The 14,047-nt window shown below is 35.0% G+C and overlaps 1 protein-coding gene across 4 annotated transcripts in view; it reads left to right on the top strand.

Annotated features, from left to right (window-relative positions):
- The window catches only part of EXOC6B (exocyst complex component 6B), a 732,384-nt gene that overhangs the window by 100,678 nt on the left and 617,659 nt on the right, over positions 1–14,047 (top strand). For all 4 annotated transcript variants that reach the window (XM_061168666.1, XM_061168665.1, XM_061168667.1 and 1 more), the window contains exon 6: positions 4,590–4,794. In XM_061168666.1, the coding sequence (XP_061024649.1) occupies positions 4,590–4,794 (205 nt within the window). The remainder of the gene's footprint in view (positions 1–4,589; positions 4,795–14,047) is intronic.

Raw genomic sequence — 14,047 nt, 5'->3', positions numbered from 1 at the left:
TATACTACTAGGTTTTATGTTCCCTGAGGAAAGATATCTGACCATCTTTCTATCTCTAGCACATAGAAGGGATTAAATATTTCTTAATGATGCTCTTTAATTAGGAAAGACACTAATATTTTCTGTGTGGAAAGCTTTTGTTTTATATTCTTATTATACTCTGAATTTTAAAAAATTTCTCATGGGTAGTTGTAATCCACTTTGAAAGATTACTTATTAGAATTTAAAAAACCATCATTGTGAACGAGTTCCATACCATGACAAAAAAGTACCAAAATTTAATTTGCCTAGAATCAACATTCGTCTTCTCAGGACAGCATTCAACCATGTCTAAGTTATTCTGACCTTAAGTTATCCAATTTTTAGGATTATTTAGACGTCTCTTCCTGCCTTATTTAAAAAAATTTCTTGCTTTTAATTCATTTACTTTCTTTCTGCTCACATCTCTATTAGGGAGCCTGCATGTGGTGGGGGGAGGGGGAGAGCTAGCACATTTGGCTTTTGATTCAGTTTTAATGTTTAGAGGTTGTCAAAAGTAATGTCAAAATCTTGTTTTAGATTTCCACGGCCCCTGGAAATAGAATTTTTTTCTTTTGGTGTCTGCTATAGAGGTGTTTAATTGGCTGTCATTCTTTAACCTGTCACTGATATTGAAGTACACTAGAAATTTGAATGAATCTTATTGATCTGTTATAGTTGGAGTATGAGTATGTTAGGGAAAGGACAATGGGGAAATAAAGTAACATTCTTTATTGCCAGAAATCACTGGGCTTTGTACTAATTAGCCTTGAAAAATGTGGAGTTATTTGACAGACCAGATGTTTTCACCATGCAGCCATGTGTCTCATCAGTGAATGTGCCTTGTGTCTGCAGGCAACATTGTTAGATTTTTCTCATTCTATAAACAATGTTCCAAAATATAACTAAACCCTAAAGTGTGTTTATCTTTTTGGCTTAATTTCTAGGTTTATATCCATTCTAAAGTTTCTCTCTAGAGGAAATGCATTTTATTGCACATAGCTCTTCGTACCTAATTGTAGTATAAACACCATTCTGTTTATACTAAACCATGTGAATTGTATTGTTTGTGAGTCTGTAAAATTTTAATAAAAGCAACCATTTCAGATTAAACTATATTTGTAATTTTATTTCTTAATTTAGGGGAAATAAATCTTTCTTCCCTTCATTTATTTGGACTAAGATTTTGTTTTTTGGAACACAGGAGGGAAAAACATAAACAAAGAAAACAAGTAAATCCAACCTCTAATCTTTAGTGTTTGTGGTATTACGTGCATTGGAGTAAGAAGAGTTTAAGTATCTCCCATGGAATTCATTCTTAAAACCTAAAATAGAACTATAAGTCTTTTACTTACAGGATCAAAACTGAGTTTTTCCTATACTAAATATATTATGGGAAATGTGGAAATTAGGAAGTTAAAAACATGAAGAAGAAAACTGTTACCCATAATGTTTCTACCCAAAGGAAAGAAAAATCATGGTTAACATTTTTGTATATATTTTCTTAGTCATTTTCTGTGTACTTATGTTTGTGTGTGTGCTTGTATTTAGTACTGTGTAGCTCATACATACATACATATTCATAATTTACACATGTATAAGTATTTGTAATTTTGAAAAATGTTATGATCATACTTGTAATTTCAATGTTTTTGAAATAATTTTCACTCAACAGTATTGTAAACACTTTGCTGTTTTATTATTTTTTGCATATACATATATACTACATGGATATATCATAATGCATTTAACCAATTCCTTGTTAATAGACTTCTAGATTAGTTTTTTATTTGTTAATATAAATAACTACAGTTCAAGAGACTTATACATATTTTTGTACATGTAATTTTTTGTGGGGGGGAATACAACTGTTTAGAATACTTGTTTGGTGAAATTTTTCATTGAAAACGTGTATTATTAATATAAATATGTTTACCAGCAGGCTGTGAATTCTCATTTATTAAAACCCCTGATAATAATATCCGTTATTTTTTAAGAAATCGTTGCCAGTTTGAGTGACAAAATTATATTTTTTATTTTCATTTCTTCACATCAGTTCAACTTTTTTTTTTTCGTGTTTGCCTTTTCGGGGGCTCTTTTGTGACTTTTCTTTGTTCATTGCTTAAAAAAAAATCCCTCAAGTTTATATGTTGCAACTAATCTTTGCCAGGTTGTTGTTTCCTCTTTATTCTTATTCTCTTTTTATGTATAACTTATTTTGTTTTTACCTGTTCAACTGTATCAATCTTAGTTTTATTTGTTCTCTTACGCTTATGGAAGCTTTCCTACCTATCAGATAAATATTGTCCCTATTATTATTATGAAATGTCCTTCTGTGTTTCCAGCAATATTTGTTGTCTTAAAATCTAATGTGTCTGATATTAATATAGCCATTCAAGCACTTTTATGCTTACTTTTGGGGTATATCTTATTCTAGCTTTTACTTCAGTCTGTTTGTATCTGTGACTCTAAAGTGGGTTTCTTGTAAGCAACATATAGTTGGATCATGCTTTTTATTTTATTTACTTATTTTTTATTTTATTTTAGCCGCACTGTGCGGCATGCGGGATCTTAGTTCCCCGACCAAGGATTGAACCCATGCCCCCTGCGGTGGAAGCATGGAGCCTTAACCGCTGGAATGCCAGGGAAGTCCCTGGATCATGCTTTTTAAATCCTGTCTGACAGTGTCTGCCTTTTGACTTGCGTGCTTATTAGTCCATTTGCATTTAATATAATTATTAATATGGTTGGGTTTTGCTCTTTATTTTCTATGTTTTTCATGTCTTTTTTGTTCTTATTTATCTTTTACTCCTTTTTTGTATTAAATATTTTGTAGTATACTATTTTAATTCTTCCGTAAACCTTTTAATGTTGTATTTTTTGAGGTTTTTTTTAGAGGTTACTCTGTGGATTATAATCTGCTTCTTCATTTGTCACAGTCTACTTTAGGTCATTGCTCATGTAGTTTTGATATAATATATAGAAGTAGTTTTGCTTCAACTTAGCTCCATTTCTTCCCTCTTCTTTTGTGCTATTATTGTCATTTATATTATATCTATATATTTTATAAACCCAACAATACAGTGTTATAATCATTGCTTTAAAAAATATTGTCTTTTACTGATAGTAAAAGAAGAAAAGAGAAAAAAACCACATTTATTCAGTCTTTTATATTTAGCATATATTTACTCTTTCCTATGTTCTTCATTTTTTTTCCTCTGAATTCAAGTTACTATCTGCTATCATTTCCTTTCTGACTTTCTTTAGTGTTTCTTGTAAGGCAGATCTGCTAGCAAGGAATTGTCTTAGTCTTTGTTTATCTGGGAATATAATTCATTTCATTTTCATTTTTAAAGGCTAGTCATCAGCTAATGATTGGTCCTGGGTGCTCAAAGAAACTTGAGCTGAGAAAGGTGTCTACCCTTTGTTAGTGGACTTGTATGTGGGTTAGGGAGTGCATTCAAAATTCAGGCAAGTTTTCAAGTCTGCTGAGCTTTCATATTCTGCCAAGCCTTCTCCTGTGTGCAGGCCTGCAGTCTCCTAGTCAGCCAGGGATGTGTGGAGTGCTTAGGCCCTTTTAGGTGTCCCCTGCATTTGTGCACAGCTTCTCAGTCAGCTAGGGATATTCAGAGAGCTATCAGGTTATTCTGTGGGTCTCTTATTTCCAGGACTTCCCTGTTAAGTTTTTGGTTAGTCCTCCAGTCTGCTCTTTGTTCCAACCTAGACGAACTTCAGGGCAGTAGAGCTGGAGGTTCCCCCCACTCTCTTCCTTTTTTAAAATGAGTTTGCTACTTTTCCTAACAGCACCACTCCATATAGGATTTTCACCCTCTGCTCCAAATCATGTCAGCCCCTAACGGCAGAGAAGCTGCTGATTTTCCTGACAAGCCATAACTAATGATGGGGAGAGGGGAGGTGGAGAGGGTGATGGAGGTAGCCCCAGGCAAGAATACCACAGAGTCCCTCTCTATTTAGCAGTTTTCATAAATAAACCCTTCTTAATTTGTTGTTCTCCTTTCCAGAGTCCTTTCCAATTTCCAGAGTCTTGAAATGGTTGTTTGGGTCAGTTTTGTCTAGTTTATATTTGCTTTTTGGGTAGAAGATTTGCTAAGCTCTTCTGTGTGCCATAGTTGGAAGTCTATCCTTGGGTACTTTATTTTATAGGATGATTTTTGTGGCATTGATATGATCATTTTATATTTCCCTTTATTTTTTTTTCCTAGCAATGGCCTTTATTCTTTATGTAATGAATTTCATTGGTGGATTTTCAAAGTTTTCTGTATTCTTGGGAAAAATCTTTTTTTGATTATAATTTATTAAGTCCTGTAATATATATATTGATTTTTAATAATTTGACATTAATTTTTCCATTGATGTTTTTATTGAAACTTAATCCTGGATTTGTCTTAATGTACAGTGAAAACTAATTCAGGCTAGAAATTTAGAAATTAGAAAACTAATTCAGAAATTAGAAAACTAATTCAGGCTGGAAAACTAATTCAGGCTAGGAATATATCTGTGGCCCTAAAGAAGACTGAGTTGAGCTAAAGGTCATGCAATTCCTTTTATAGGCATTATCCTGCACTGAAAACTCTGGAACATCTAGAGCATACCTATCTGCCTCAAGTAAGCCACTATCGATTCTGCAAGGTGATGGTGGACAATATCCCCAAGCTTCGAGAAGAAATTAAGGATGTTTCTATGTCTGATCTCAAAGACTTTCTGGAGAGTATCCGCAAACATTCAGACAAAATTGGAGAGACTGCCATGAAGCAAGTAGGTCTTGGGTTTATGATAGGTTGGCCAATGACTTTGCAAGTATTCCGTTAAACACAGATTTCTTTTTGCTAGATGTCTTAATTGTTTCTTGTCATTTTAGGGAAGTCCTTCATCTTTATGGGAACACATGATTTTAAAATATCTTTTATTTTCTTAACAGAGCAATGAATTATTTACTAGTATGTTGTTTTGCTCTGTGAATATTCAGTACATACTGATTGATTGTGATGGTTTATATTGGTGCTTTGAAGAGGCTTTTCTATTTTTTGAATACTTTTCTTGACTTTGGGTATGATTTGAAGCCCAAGATTTTTTTTTCCCCCAGGATTTTTAAAAGTTCTCTTTCTAGTTAATGAGCTAAATTGTGCTGCAGGTACCTTTGGTTGATTATTTACTATGTAAGCAAGATGTCATGTTATATATGAATATTTCTGTAATTGTTATTTCTGATATCAATGGGTATCAATGAAAAAAGGCCTTTTGGGAAATGCTGGGAATTATGATCACAGAAAGGAATTTGTTTATAGCTTATAAATTAACAATGTGTTGAAAGTGTTTCAATTTTTTTCTTTCAATATCTTCATCTCTAAGTTATGAAAGCCACAAGGAACATCCAGAATTACTTTGTCGTTATGAATAAAGAACAGTAGTAATTTGCAGTATTACTTGCTCTTTTGAAATTTAAGTCACATTGCTTTTATTAAAATTTCTCAGTATGCCTAATGATGTAACCTATAACAATAAGTAGAAGATTCAGCTGTTTATGGAAAGTGTTTTTTGGTTCTATAAACAACTGTATTCTTGAATAAGTCATTTGTAGTTCTTATTCTGTGAGGAATGAGGGAGTAGGTCATATTTTGGGTCATATTTTTGGTCTCAGCTAGCCTTGGTAATCTTTTAGATATGTCTTTGATTCTGCAAAAGAGATCTGCCTCTTTGGAAATCCCTTTCCTAAGGGAATACACATATTCTTTTCCCATTTCTTCTTTTAATTTCCTTATTGTTATATTTTACGAAGTGGAAAGCTTAAAACTAGTTGATGATAAACCCTGATGGAAATAATCATATCATGTCATTTTTTTTAGTGGTGAAGAAACAAAATTAATCATTGAAAATATACTTTTGCCTTGCTGTGTATATTTTGAGTACAGGAATGAAGGTATCTTGTAAGACAAGTCTTTATTGTGGTTGACAAATTTTTACTAATTTTTCAAAATATAGAAGAGTATAGTACAAAGTTGCTTTTCCTAGGCCTTTGCTTGAGAAATTACTTCCTTTTTGGTGAAAGAGAGGATTCCATGAAGAATATTATTATTTCATTTAATGTGAGATTATCTGGTCTGTCCCCTAATTATCTGAAGAAATTAAGGCCTAGGCCAGGGAAGTGATTTGCTCAAGTTCAGACAGCTTGTAAAGGTCAGATTCTGTAGTAGAATTCAGATTAGATTGAGATGAATTTGTCTGCTATGGCACTCAAAATGTGTAAACTGTTAGCTGTTGGCTGTATTTTTGTCATTTAAAGAAATGGTGAAGAAACCTTTCGTGAATTCAGGACTTTTTAATGAACTGATAACCCTTTATTCCTCCTATAGCATTTTTCATCTCAAGTATAGCTCTTATTGCATGTATTACTATCCTATGCTATGGTATATATAAGATCATTGAATAAAGATATCTTACACATTTTAAAATCTTCTGTAGTACCTAAAAAGTAAGGAAAGTAGGAGGGAGAGAAACTACCATATACTTTGTACGTAGTAGGTGTTCAGTAAATATTTGTTTGAATTCATGGATGTTAGAAAAGAGGGAGAGGATATGGTTTATTTCTCACTTATGTCAAGCCCAAAATGATGTTTCTGATTTGTGATGGTTTTCTTTGCAATGGTGATTTAAGGAAAGTTTCCATTATATGGCTCTGTCATTTTTAATATGGTTTTGAAGATTGCTGCAAAAGGGAAAGACCAAAGAGTATTGCATGTGGTGGGGTTTTTAAGGGCTAGGCCTGGATGTGACACATCATCACTTCTCTGATTTCACTGGCCAGAACTTAATAACATGGCCATAGCAACCTGTAAGGGATGCTGGGGAATATAATCTCACTCTGTCTAAGAGACGAACACAGTTTTGGTGAATAGTAGCTAGTCTCTGGCACAGTCTACCCTTTTGGTCATCAAATATCTCTTCACTCTTTTTTTTTAAAAAATAAATTTATTTATGGCTGTGTTGGGTCTTCGTTGCTGTGCGTGAGCTTTCTCTAGTTGTGGCAAGTGGGGGCTACTCTTCGTTGCGGTGCGTGGGCTTCTCATTGTGGTGGCTTCTCTTGTTGTAGAGCATGGGCTCTAGGCGCACAGGCTCAGTAGTTGTGGCTCGCAGGCTCAGTAGTTGTGGCACACGGGCTTAGTTGCTCCATTGCATGTGGGATCTTCCCGGACCAGGGCTCGAGCCCGTGTCCCCTGCAGTGGCAGGGGGATTCTTAACCACTGTGCCATCAGGGAATTCCATATCAGTTCACTCTTCCTCTCATCCATAGAACATACTGGTCCCTTCCCTAAGGAATACAACCCAATATCCCATCTAGTTACTACATCCATCTCAAAGTATGATATCTTCCAGGGATGCTCAATACTCTCCATCAGATCCAGATGTGGCTCTTCAATGGGCTGATGACCAGGAACTAAGATAGGTTATCTGCACCTGTGGCCCTCCCACCCTCAGTATACCATGGAGAAGCTAGAACAGGATAGCTACAACAGAAACTTCCATTTAGAAGAGGGAAGAACAGGAGATGTACAGTATTACCTGCTTCATAGCAAATCATGTAATCCTTTTGGGCCATCATTGGGAAATCTTTCTGCCTCAGTCGTAGGGGAACTTCCTTGTCTAGATGTTGATTCTGTGGAAAGAACTCCTTTGCCCATTGTTCTTCTGGGCTCTTGGCTGCATCTTAGTTTTTCTTTCCCTTTTTTTTTCTGTGTACATTTCTGAAGTGTGTGCTGGGGAATATACCTTCATTTGAAGATTTTTCTCTTTCTCTCTGTAGATATACACATACATCTACATCTACACTTATATCTACAACCACATTTATATCTCTGTATATCTTTCAGTGCGTCCTTTCTGCTTCTACAAGTTTAGGAGGCCAAGGGTTGTTTTAAGGTTCTGAACAAAGTTTTATTTAGTCCAGATTTGTGGGGTTTTGGCATTATAGTTACCTCAAAACTTAGTAGACCTCTGATCTGTCTCTTTCCAATAGGTTCTATTTAGATACCCACTGTTGTTTTCTAAATATAATTTTCAGGAATGATTTTTTTTCTTCTTCCCTGTTTGGGGAGGTAGTAGAGTTGGGGGAGCATAACCCTTGCCTCATGTCTCTTTCTTACTTAGGCCCTACTTGGAGGCTATATGAAATAACGGGTAAGAAAACCATACCTGAATCTAATTTTTGCCTCAGGATTAAGTCACTTTGTTCAAGGAGGTCTTCTTTGGACTTAATTGCTCAAACTTTTACCATCTTTTTCTTTTACTATTTGGGATCTATATGTGTTCAACTTTCTAACCCTCTGAGGCCCAAGTTTCTGGACTTGTGCTATTCCCTGTAATTTCAGTTTTCAAAGTAGGAAATTCTGTGCTCATCGTTTTTGTGTAAAACCTTGCTAAAAGCAGAAAGCAAATGCCAATATACACTATAACTCTCTATCTACATTCACTTATAGAGCTACAGACCCAGTAGACATGCGGTGTGCCTTTTCATTTATTACAGGTTCCAGTTTTGCCAGTTGTTTTGCCACAATATCACAGGGCTTTTCAGGCCTTTGACTTGCTAAATATATATTCTTGCGGCCTACTGCCTGACCTCTAAACTGATGTCATTTATTTTAGGTTTTTTTGTTATGGCAACACCGTTCTTCCAATGCCAGTGCCTGTTTCTTTAAATAACGATGCCTGTTGTAATAGCTAAGCTCTAAAATCTCACCATAGAAATTTTACTTTTCGCTCATGTGAAGTCCAAAATGGATGTTCCTGGTTGGGTAGCTCTTCTTTAAGTGACTGTGAAGGGATCCAGGACTCTTCCAACTTGTGGCTCTATCACTTCAACATGTGGCTTTCAGTGTTACAGCAGTAGAGAAAAAAGTAAATAATGCCTGGAGATTTTTTTTTTTTTATTGACCAGGCTTGTAAGTGATACATATGACTGCTGCCAACATTACATCAGCAGAAGCTTATACACTGCAAGCGAGGAGTGGAAATATAGTCTATCTGTGTGACCAGGAGAAAGAGGAAATAGGTTTGGTGAATACCTAGCTAGTCTGCTACAACCTGCTATTACAGAGCTTAGAAAAATACATATTTCCATGTCTCTTGCCTTTTTTTCTTCACAATTTCACCTCTTTGACATTTCTTCCCCATATGTTTGCCTTCTAATTTACTAATCCAGTTTTAGCATTGTCTATGCCACTATTCAGAACTTTATCATCATCATCAGTTTTAGTTCAGCAACTGCAGTTTTGGCCTTAAAAATGTGTTCTTTTCCTTAAAAAAAATTCTAAGTGGCCTTTAGAATCATACAAGAAAACAGATTTGAAAGTATCACTTAATATTGATAGTTGGTCTGGGTCCTTCTGGAAATTATGTAAATGATTGTGCTTTTTCTTGGTGGACATCTCCCGTTTTCTTCTTCCACTTACCCTATCCTGAGTTGCTGCATTGATCCATGGGTGGGCTTTGTCCTTTGTACAATGAAATGATGGAGGTAGTTGGTAGATTGGCTTCTCTTTGGGATATACCAGTTAAACTACCAGAAGGACTTCACCCTAATTAGGGTTTCATGAGCAAATTTGGCTCCAAACTTTTACCTGAGATTATAATCTCAAACCGTTTGTTGTCCAATTTTATCAAGAGATATGATGCAAAAAATACTATTTGAGGATGATGCAAAAATAGTATTTGAGGATGACCTGAAGGATATGTAGTTTATCCATTTCTCTGTATTCCAAGTATTATATTGTCTCTGGATAAAGCTTTATCTGTAGGAAGCTCTTTGCTTTGATTGCATGTGGTAGGCAGATTTCTAAGATGGTCCCCAGGATTCCTGCCCCCTGGTCTGTGCATCCTATAAAATCCTCTCCCTTGAACGTGTGAACCTAATATGTAAGGTGAGAACCTTTAAAAGAGGGTCTAGAGGTCAGATATAAAGCTAGAGAGATTAAAAACTGCAGCAGATGCTTTACTATTGGTCTTGAAGAAACAGAATGCCATGTTTTAGAGGGGGCCACGCGGCAGGGAACTGTAGGCAGCCTTGAGTTGCTGAGAGCTATCCCCAGCCGACAGTCAGCAAGAAAATGAGGACCTGAGTCCTACAACCACAAGGAATTGCATTCTGCCAACAGTATGAGTGAACTTAGAAGACTGTGAGCTCCAGATGAAACCACAGACCTGACTGACATCATGATTTCAGCCTGGCGAGACCCTGAGCAGAAGGCCCAGCAAAAACATGTTGAACTCTTGACCCATGGAAACTTAGATAATAATTGTGTGTAGTTTCAAGTCACTAAGTTTATAGTAGTATGTTACACAGCAGTAGAAAACTAATACACTCTATTATTTTGGTCTTGAATAGAATTACTTATTACTAAACTGTACATTTTTATTTTAATTTTGCCTTTGGGTCTAGGAAACAATGGTATAGTCAGTCTGGTTTAAAAGGTGTCATGCTAGAAGTTTCTGAGTCTTTCACTTGTCTTCCAGTATACAATACCTGGGAAGCTGCAGAAAAGTAAGAAAAATGTATAAGTATGAAAACTAGGATAGAAGTTCAATCATATAGCAGAATCTGAGGAGGAATTTAAAAATTGTCCATTCTACTGTATATTACCATATCGAATTTTAAGTCAAGCGGTCTTATTTTACAAAAAAACGTTTCATGTTCCTGTATATGTCTTTTTAACATGGTATTGGAATGAAATCATTTAATGGACCCACCTATGAGTCTGCCATGGGAAGTAGAGCCATAGGTAAAGCAAGTAGAAAAACCCTCCCTTTTATCCTATCCCATTTTCTGTGTTGATATTCTTACAGTGTGCTTCCAAAATACTGTGTATGTCTTATTTTGGAATAATCAATTTAGCTTGAACTGTTTTATAAAAAATGTCTAAAGTAGTTCTTTGTTAATTGTCTGCTGTTTTTTAGTTCTCTTTTTGAAATTGATTTCTGTAATTCACTTGTTATGGAATTGATTTGTGCAGCAGGGAAGTTCTGTATTTGTTATTTTGGTTAGTTTGCCTTAGGCTTTGTGGGACTAAATAACATTTGTAAGGTAAACATTCTTGGCTAAGTTGATTTCTATGTGGGGCCCTTTAACAAAGGGCAGGATTTACTTACTTTTAAAATTCTAACTTGGCTTTGCCAAATTATATAGGTTATATGACTGATGCTTAGAAAAGGAACTGGTTGCTTATAAAAGAAATGGAAGGCTCCCCAGGCATTCTTCCTTTAGTAACTAGTTTTAAAGAAACTGTTCCTTGGGTGAGATTAGCTTTCACCATGGTTCTGTCAGCCCTTGACTTTCTTTAAGTCTTGACTAGAGCAAAATGTGCTGTTTTATTTATTGTGTAGAACATCTTTGACTTAGATCAGGCATAGTACTACCAACTGAGTTCACATAGGCCATGTAATGACTGCCAAGTAAAAGCAGTATTGCTGTTGAAATCTCTTTTGTGCTGGATGCTATGCAAAACTTCCACAGAATATGGCCTTTGGAGTCAAAGAAGTTGGTGCTCACTTGTTTTGGTGTTCCTGGATTTACTTTTTATTTTCTTCTTGATTTTGGTATTTTTGTGTTTGTACTAATTCTTGCGCCTTATTCTTTGATGATATGGATGGCCTGCGGGTAAGGTGGGGGAATGTGAGAGCTGTGTTATGTGGGATTCTTGAAGTAGGCAACAATCAGAGTAGCTTATGATAGTACAATTTTAGAATCTGAGCTTATGATAGATAGTACAATTTTAGAATCTGAAGAGGATAGTAGGGATTTAGTTTACTGTTCAGTCATATGATAGTTAACAGAATAGACTTTGGAGTTTGGGTTAGACTCCTAGATTTGTCATTTGTTAGCTGTATGACAGTGGGCAAGTTACTAAACATCACATTCAGTCTTCACAACTCTATAGTTGGAATTTTTAATCTTCTTTGCAAAGATGTGGAAATATTTAGGGAAATCAAGTACTTAGCTTAGTCCCAGGCTTATAATACATGTTAAATTAAAAGAAAAAAAAAAAAAAAGAACCATCCTAGATGAATGGTGAATGTAAATAGATTCTAAGAGTATGGAGAAGGAGAAGATTAAAATTAGAGTTAAACTTGATGATTGAACTACTTTTAATTTTATTCCTAAAATTCAATTTTCTGTGACAATTTTCAGCCTTGAATTAGATCTCATTTTTAATCATTTTTTTCTCCTTACCATAAAAATTATTTCTATTGTATACACTTCTAAAATATTTTGAACCTGATTTCAGTTAAAAAGATGACAATTAAATTGAAAAGATCAATGACCCTTGATTCATGTTGAGTGAAAGAAGAAAGAGAATTTATTCCTTAAATCTAATTTGACGGCAATATTACAGTTTGCTTTTGAGTTTTCTTCAGGATAAAAAGGAAACTATATGGTGTGTGTATATATAATAAACATATTATTTATTTGCTTTGGCGAAGCAAAGCACACCAGCTTATCAGGAGAAATTTTCTTGTTATTAAATTTTAAGAGAAAATTGTCATATGGGTTCTCAATATAATTTGTGAACATGGATTTTTAGTGTGCTCATCCTAAAATAGACCATTACTTTAGAGGAACAGCAGCTATTGCAATACTTATACCATCTCTCACAAATATACTACATATATGCATATATATATGTATATATATATATATGTTTCAGTTATTTTAAGATTAAATTCTTTTGAGAATATTCCTTTTGCTGAGCCTTGGCTTGTACTAGAAAGCAGTAATACTTAATTTAAAACAATATGGTATCATAAGAATAAACTGCTGAGTAGAACAGAATACAAGTACAGAAATTGACCCAAATGTATAGTATAAGAATTTAATAAGTGATAAAGGTAGTGTTATACAAGAGGCATAGACACACACAAATTAGTATTATGCCATGTAGGTATAAAGTAACTTTTCCTCAGTAAACCTTATAGGCAGAAAGGTCAGAACAGTGCATGAGAATACCATCTTCCTGTCATTTTGTGGAGGGACCTGATGGGTTCAACTTTGCTGTATAAACAGTGGGACATGCCTCAGGAGAAGGACCCTGCTCTTGTAATATTGATAGGGAAGCTGGGAGAAGGGCAAGAACATCTAGTCAATATGTACTAGGTGGATCCTTGCTGGTCAGAGAAATGACTTGGCTAGGGGAATTCTATCAATGCCTCTTAGATTAGCTAAAGAGACTTAGTATTCTTCAGATGAGCTGACTCAGTCTACTGAACCAGTTCATTGCTAAGCTTTGAGAATGGGGAAGGTAGAGAGCCACTAGGGCCCTCCAAGGTAGCATCTCATGGCACTAGGGAACACCATTAGCATGATTGCTGCTTTACTTATCTGTCTTCCCAACCAGTTTATGGTCTTTGTAAGGACAGAGGTGTGTTTTTTACCTTTATATCTTCAGCACCTTGCTAGCATAGTGCTTGGTCATAGTAGATAGTTAATAAATCAATTAATTACTCTTAATTGTGTATTTAATTAAATTTAATGTACCTACACCTTCACATTTTTCAGGAAAAGCCATCCTTTTTTTAATATTCTAAGGTATATCCTCTTATTCCAATTATATTCTTAAGTATATGAAAGTATTAAAATTGCACTTTGAATGGATTTTGAAACTATCTGAAAATACTGTGGAGGTACTAAGAAGTGATCAAATTAGCTTCTTGTTAAAGATAGTGGGTCGAACACATATATTTCTATCTTCCACCTCTCTAAACTCATAAAAACAACAGCTAAGGGAATTTTTTTAAAAATCACGAGCTCCCAAACATAAAGACTATAGGAGAGCAGGTGATAGCAACATTTTTTGGAAATTGGAAAGTAAAAAGATGTGTGATAATTGTCCTGACATATCCAAGAAAACTCAGTCCTAAACCAGTAGTAGAAGAAACTGAGAACAACACAGTTTTTAGTGTTTTGCAGAACCCCTATGTTTAAGAAATTGCTGGCATCAGGGAAAGGGGGTAAAATTGATGCCCA

Source organism: Eubalaena glacialis, chromosome 14, assembly GCF_028564815.1.
Source record: "Eubalaena glacialis isolate mEubGla1 chromosome 14, mEubGla1.1.hap2.+ XY, whole genome shotgun sequence".
Lineage (NCBI taxonomy): Eukaryota > Metazoa > Chordata > Mammalia > Artiodactyla > Balaenidae > Eubalaena > Eubalaena glacialis.
Note: the sequence above shows the minus strand (reverse complement) of the source record. Positions and strands in the feature narration are given on the sequence as shown.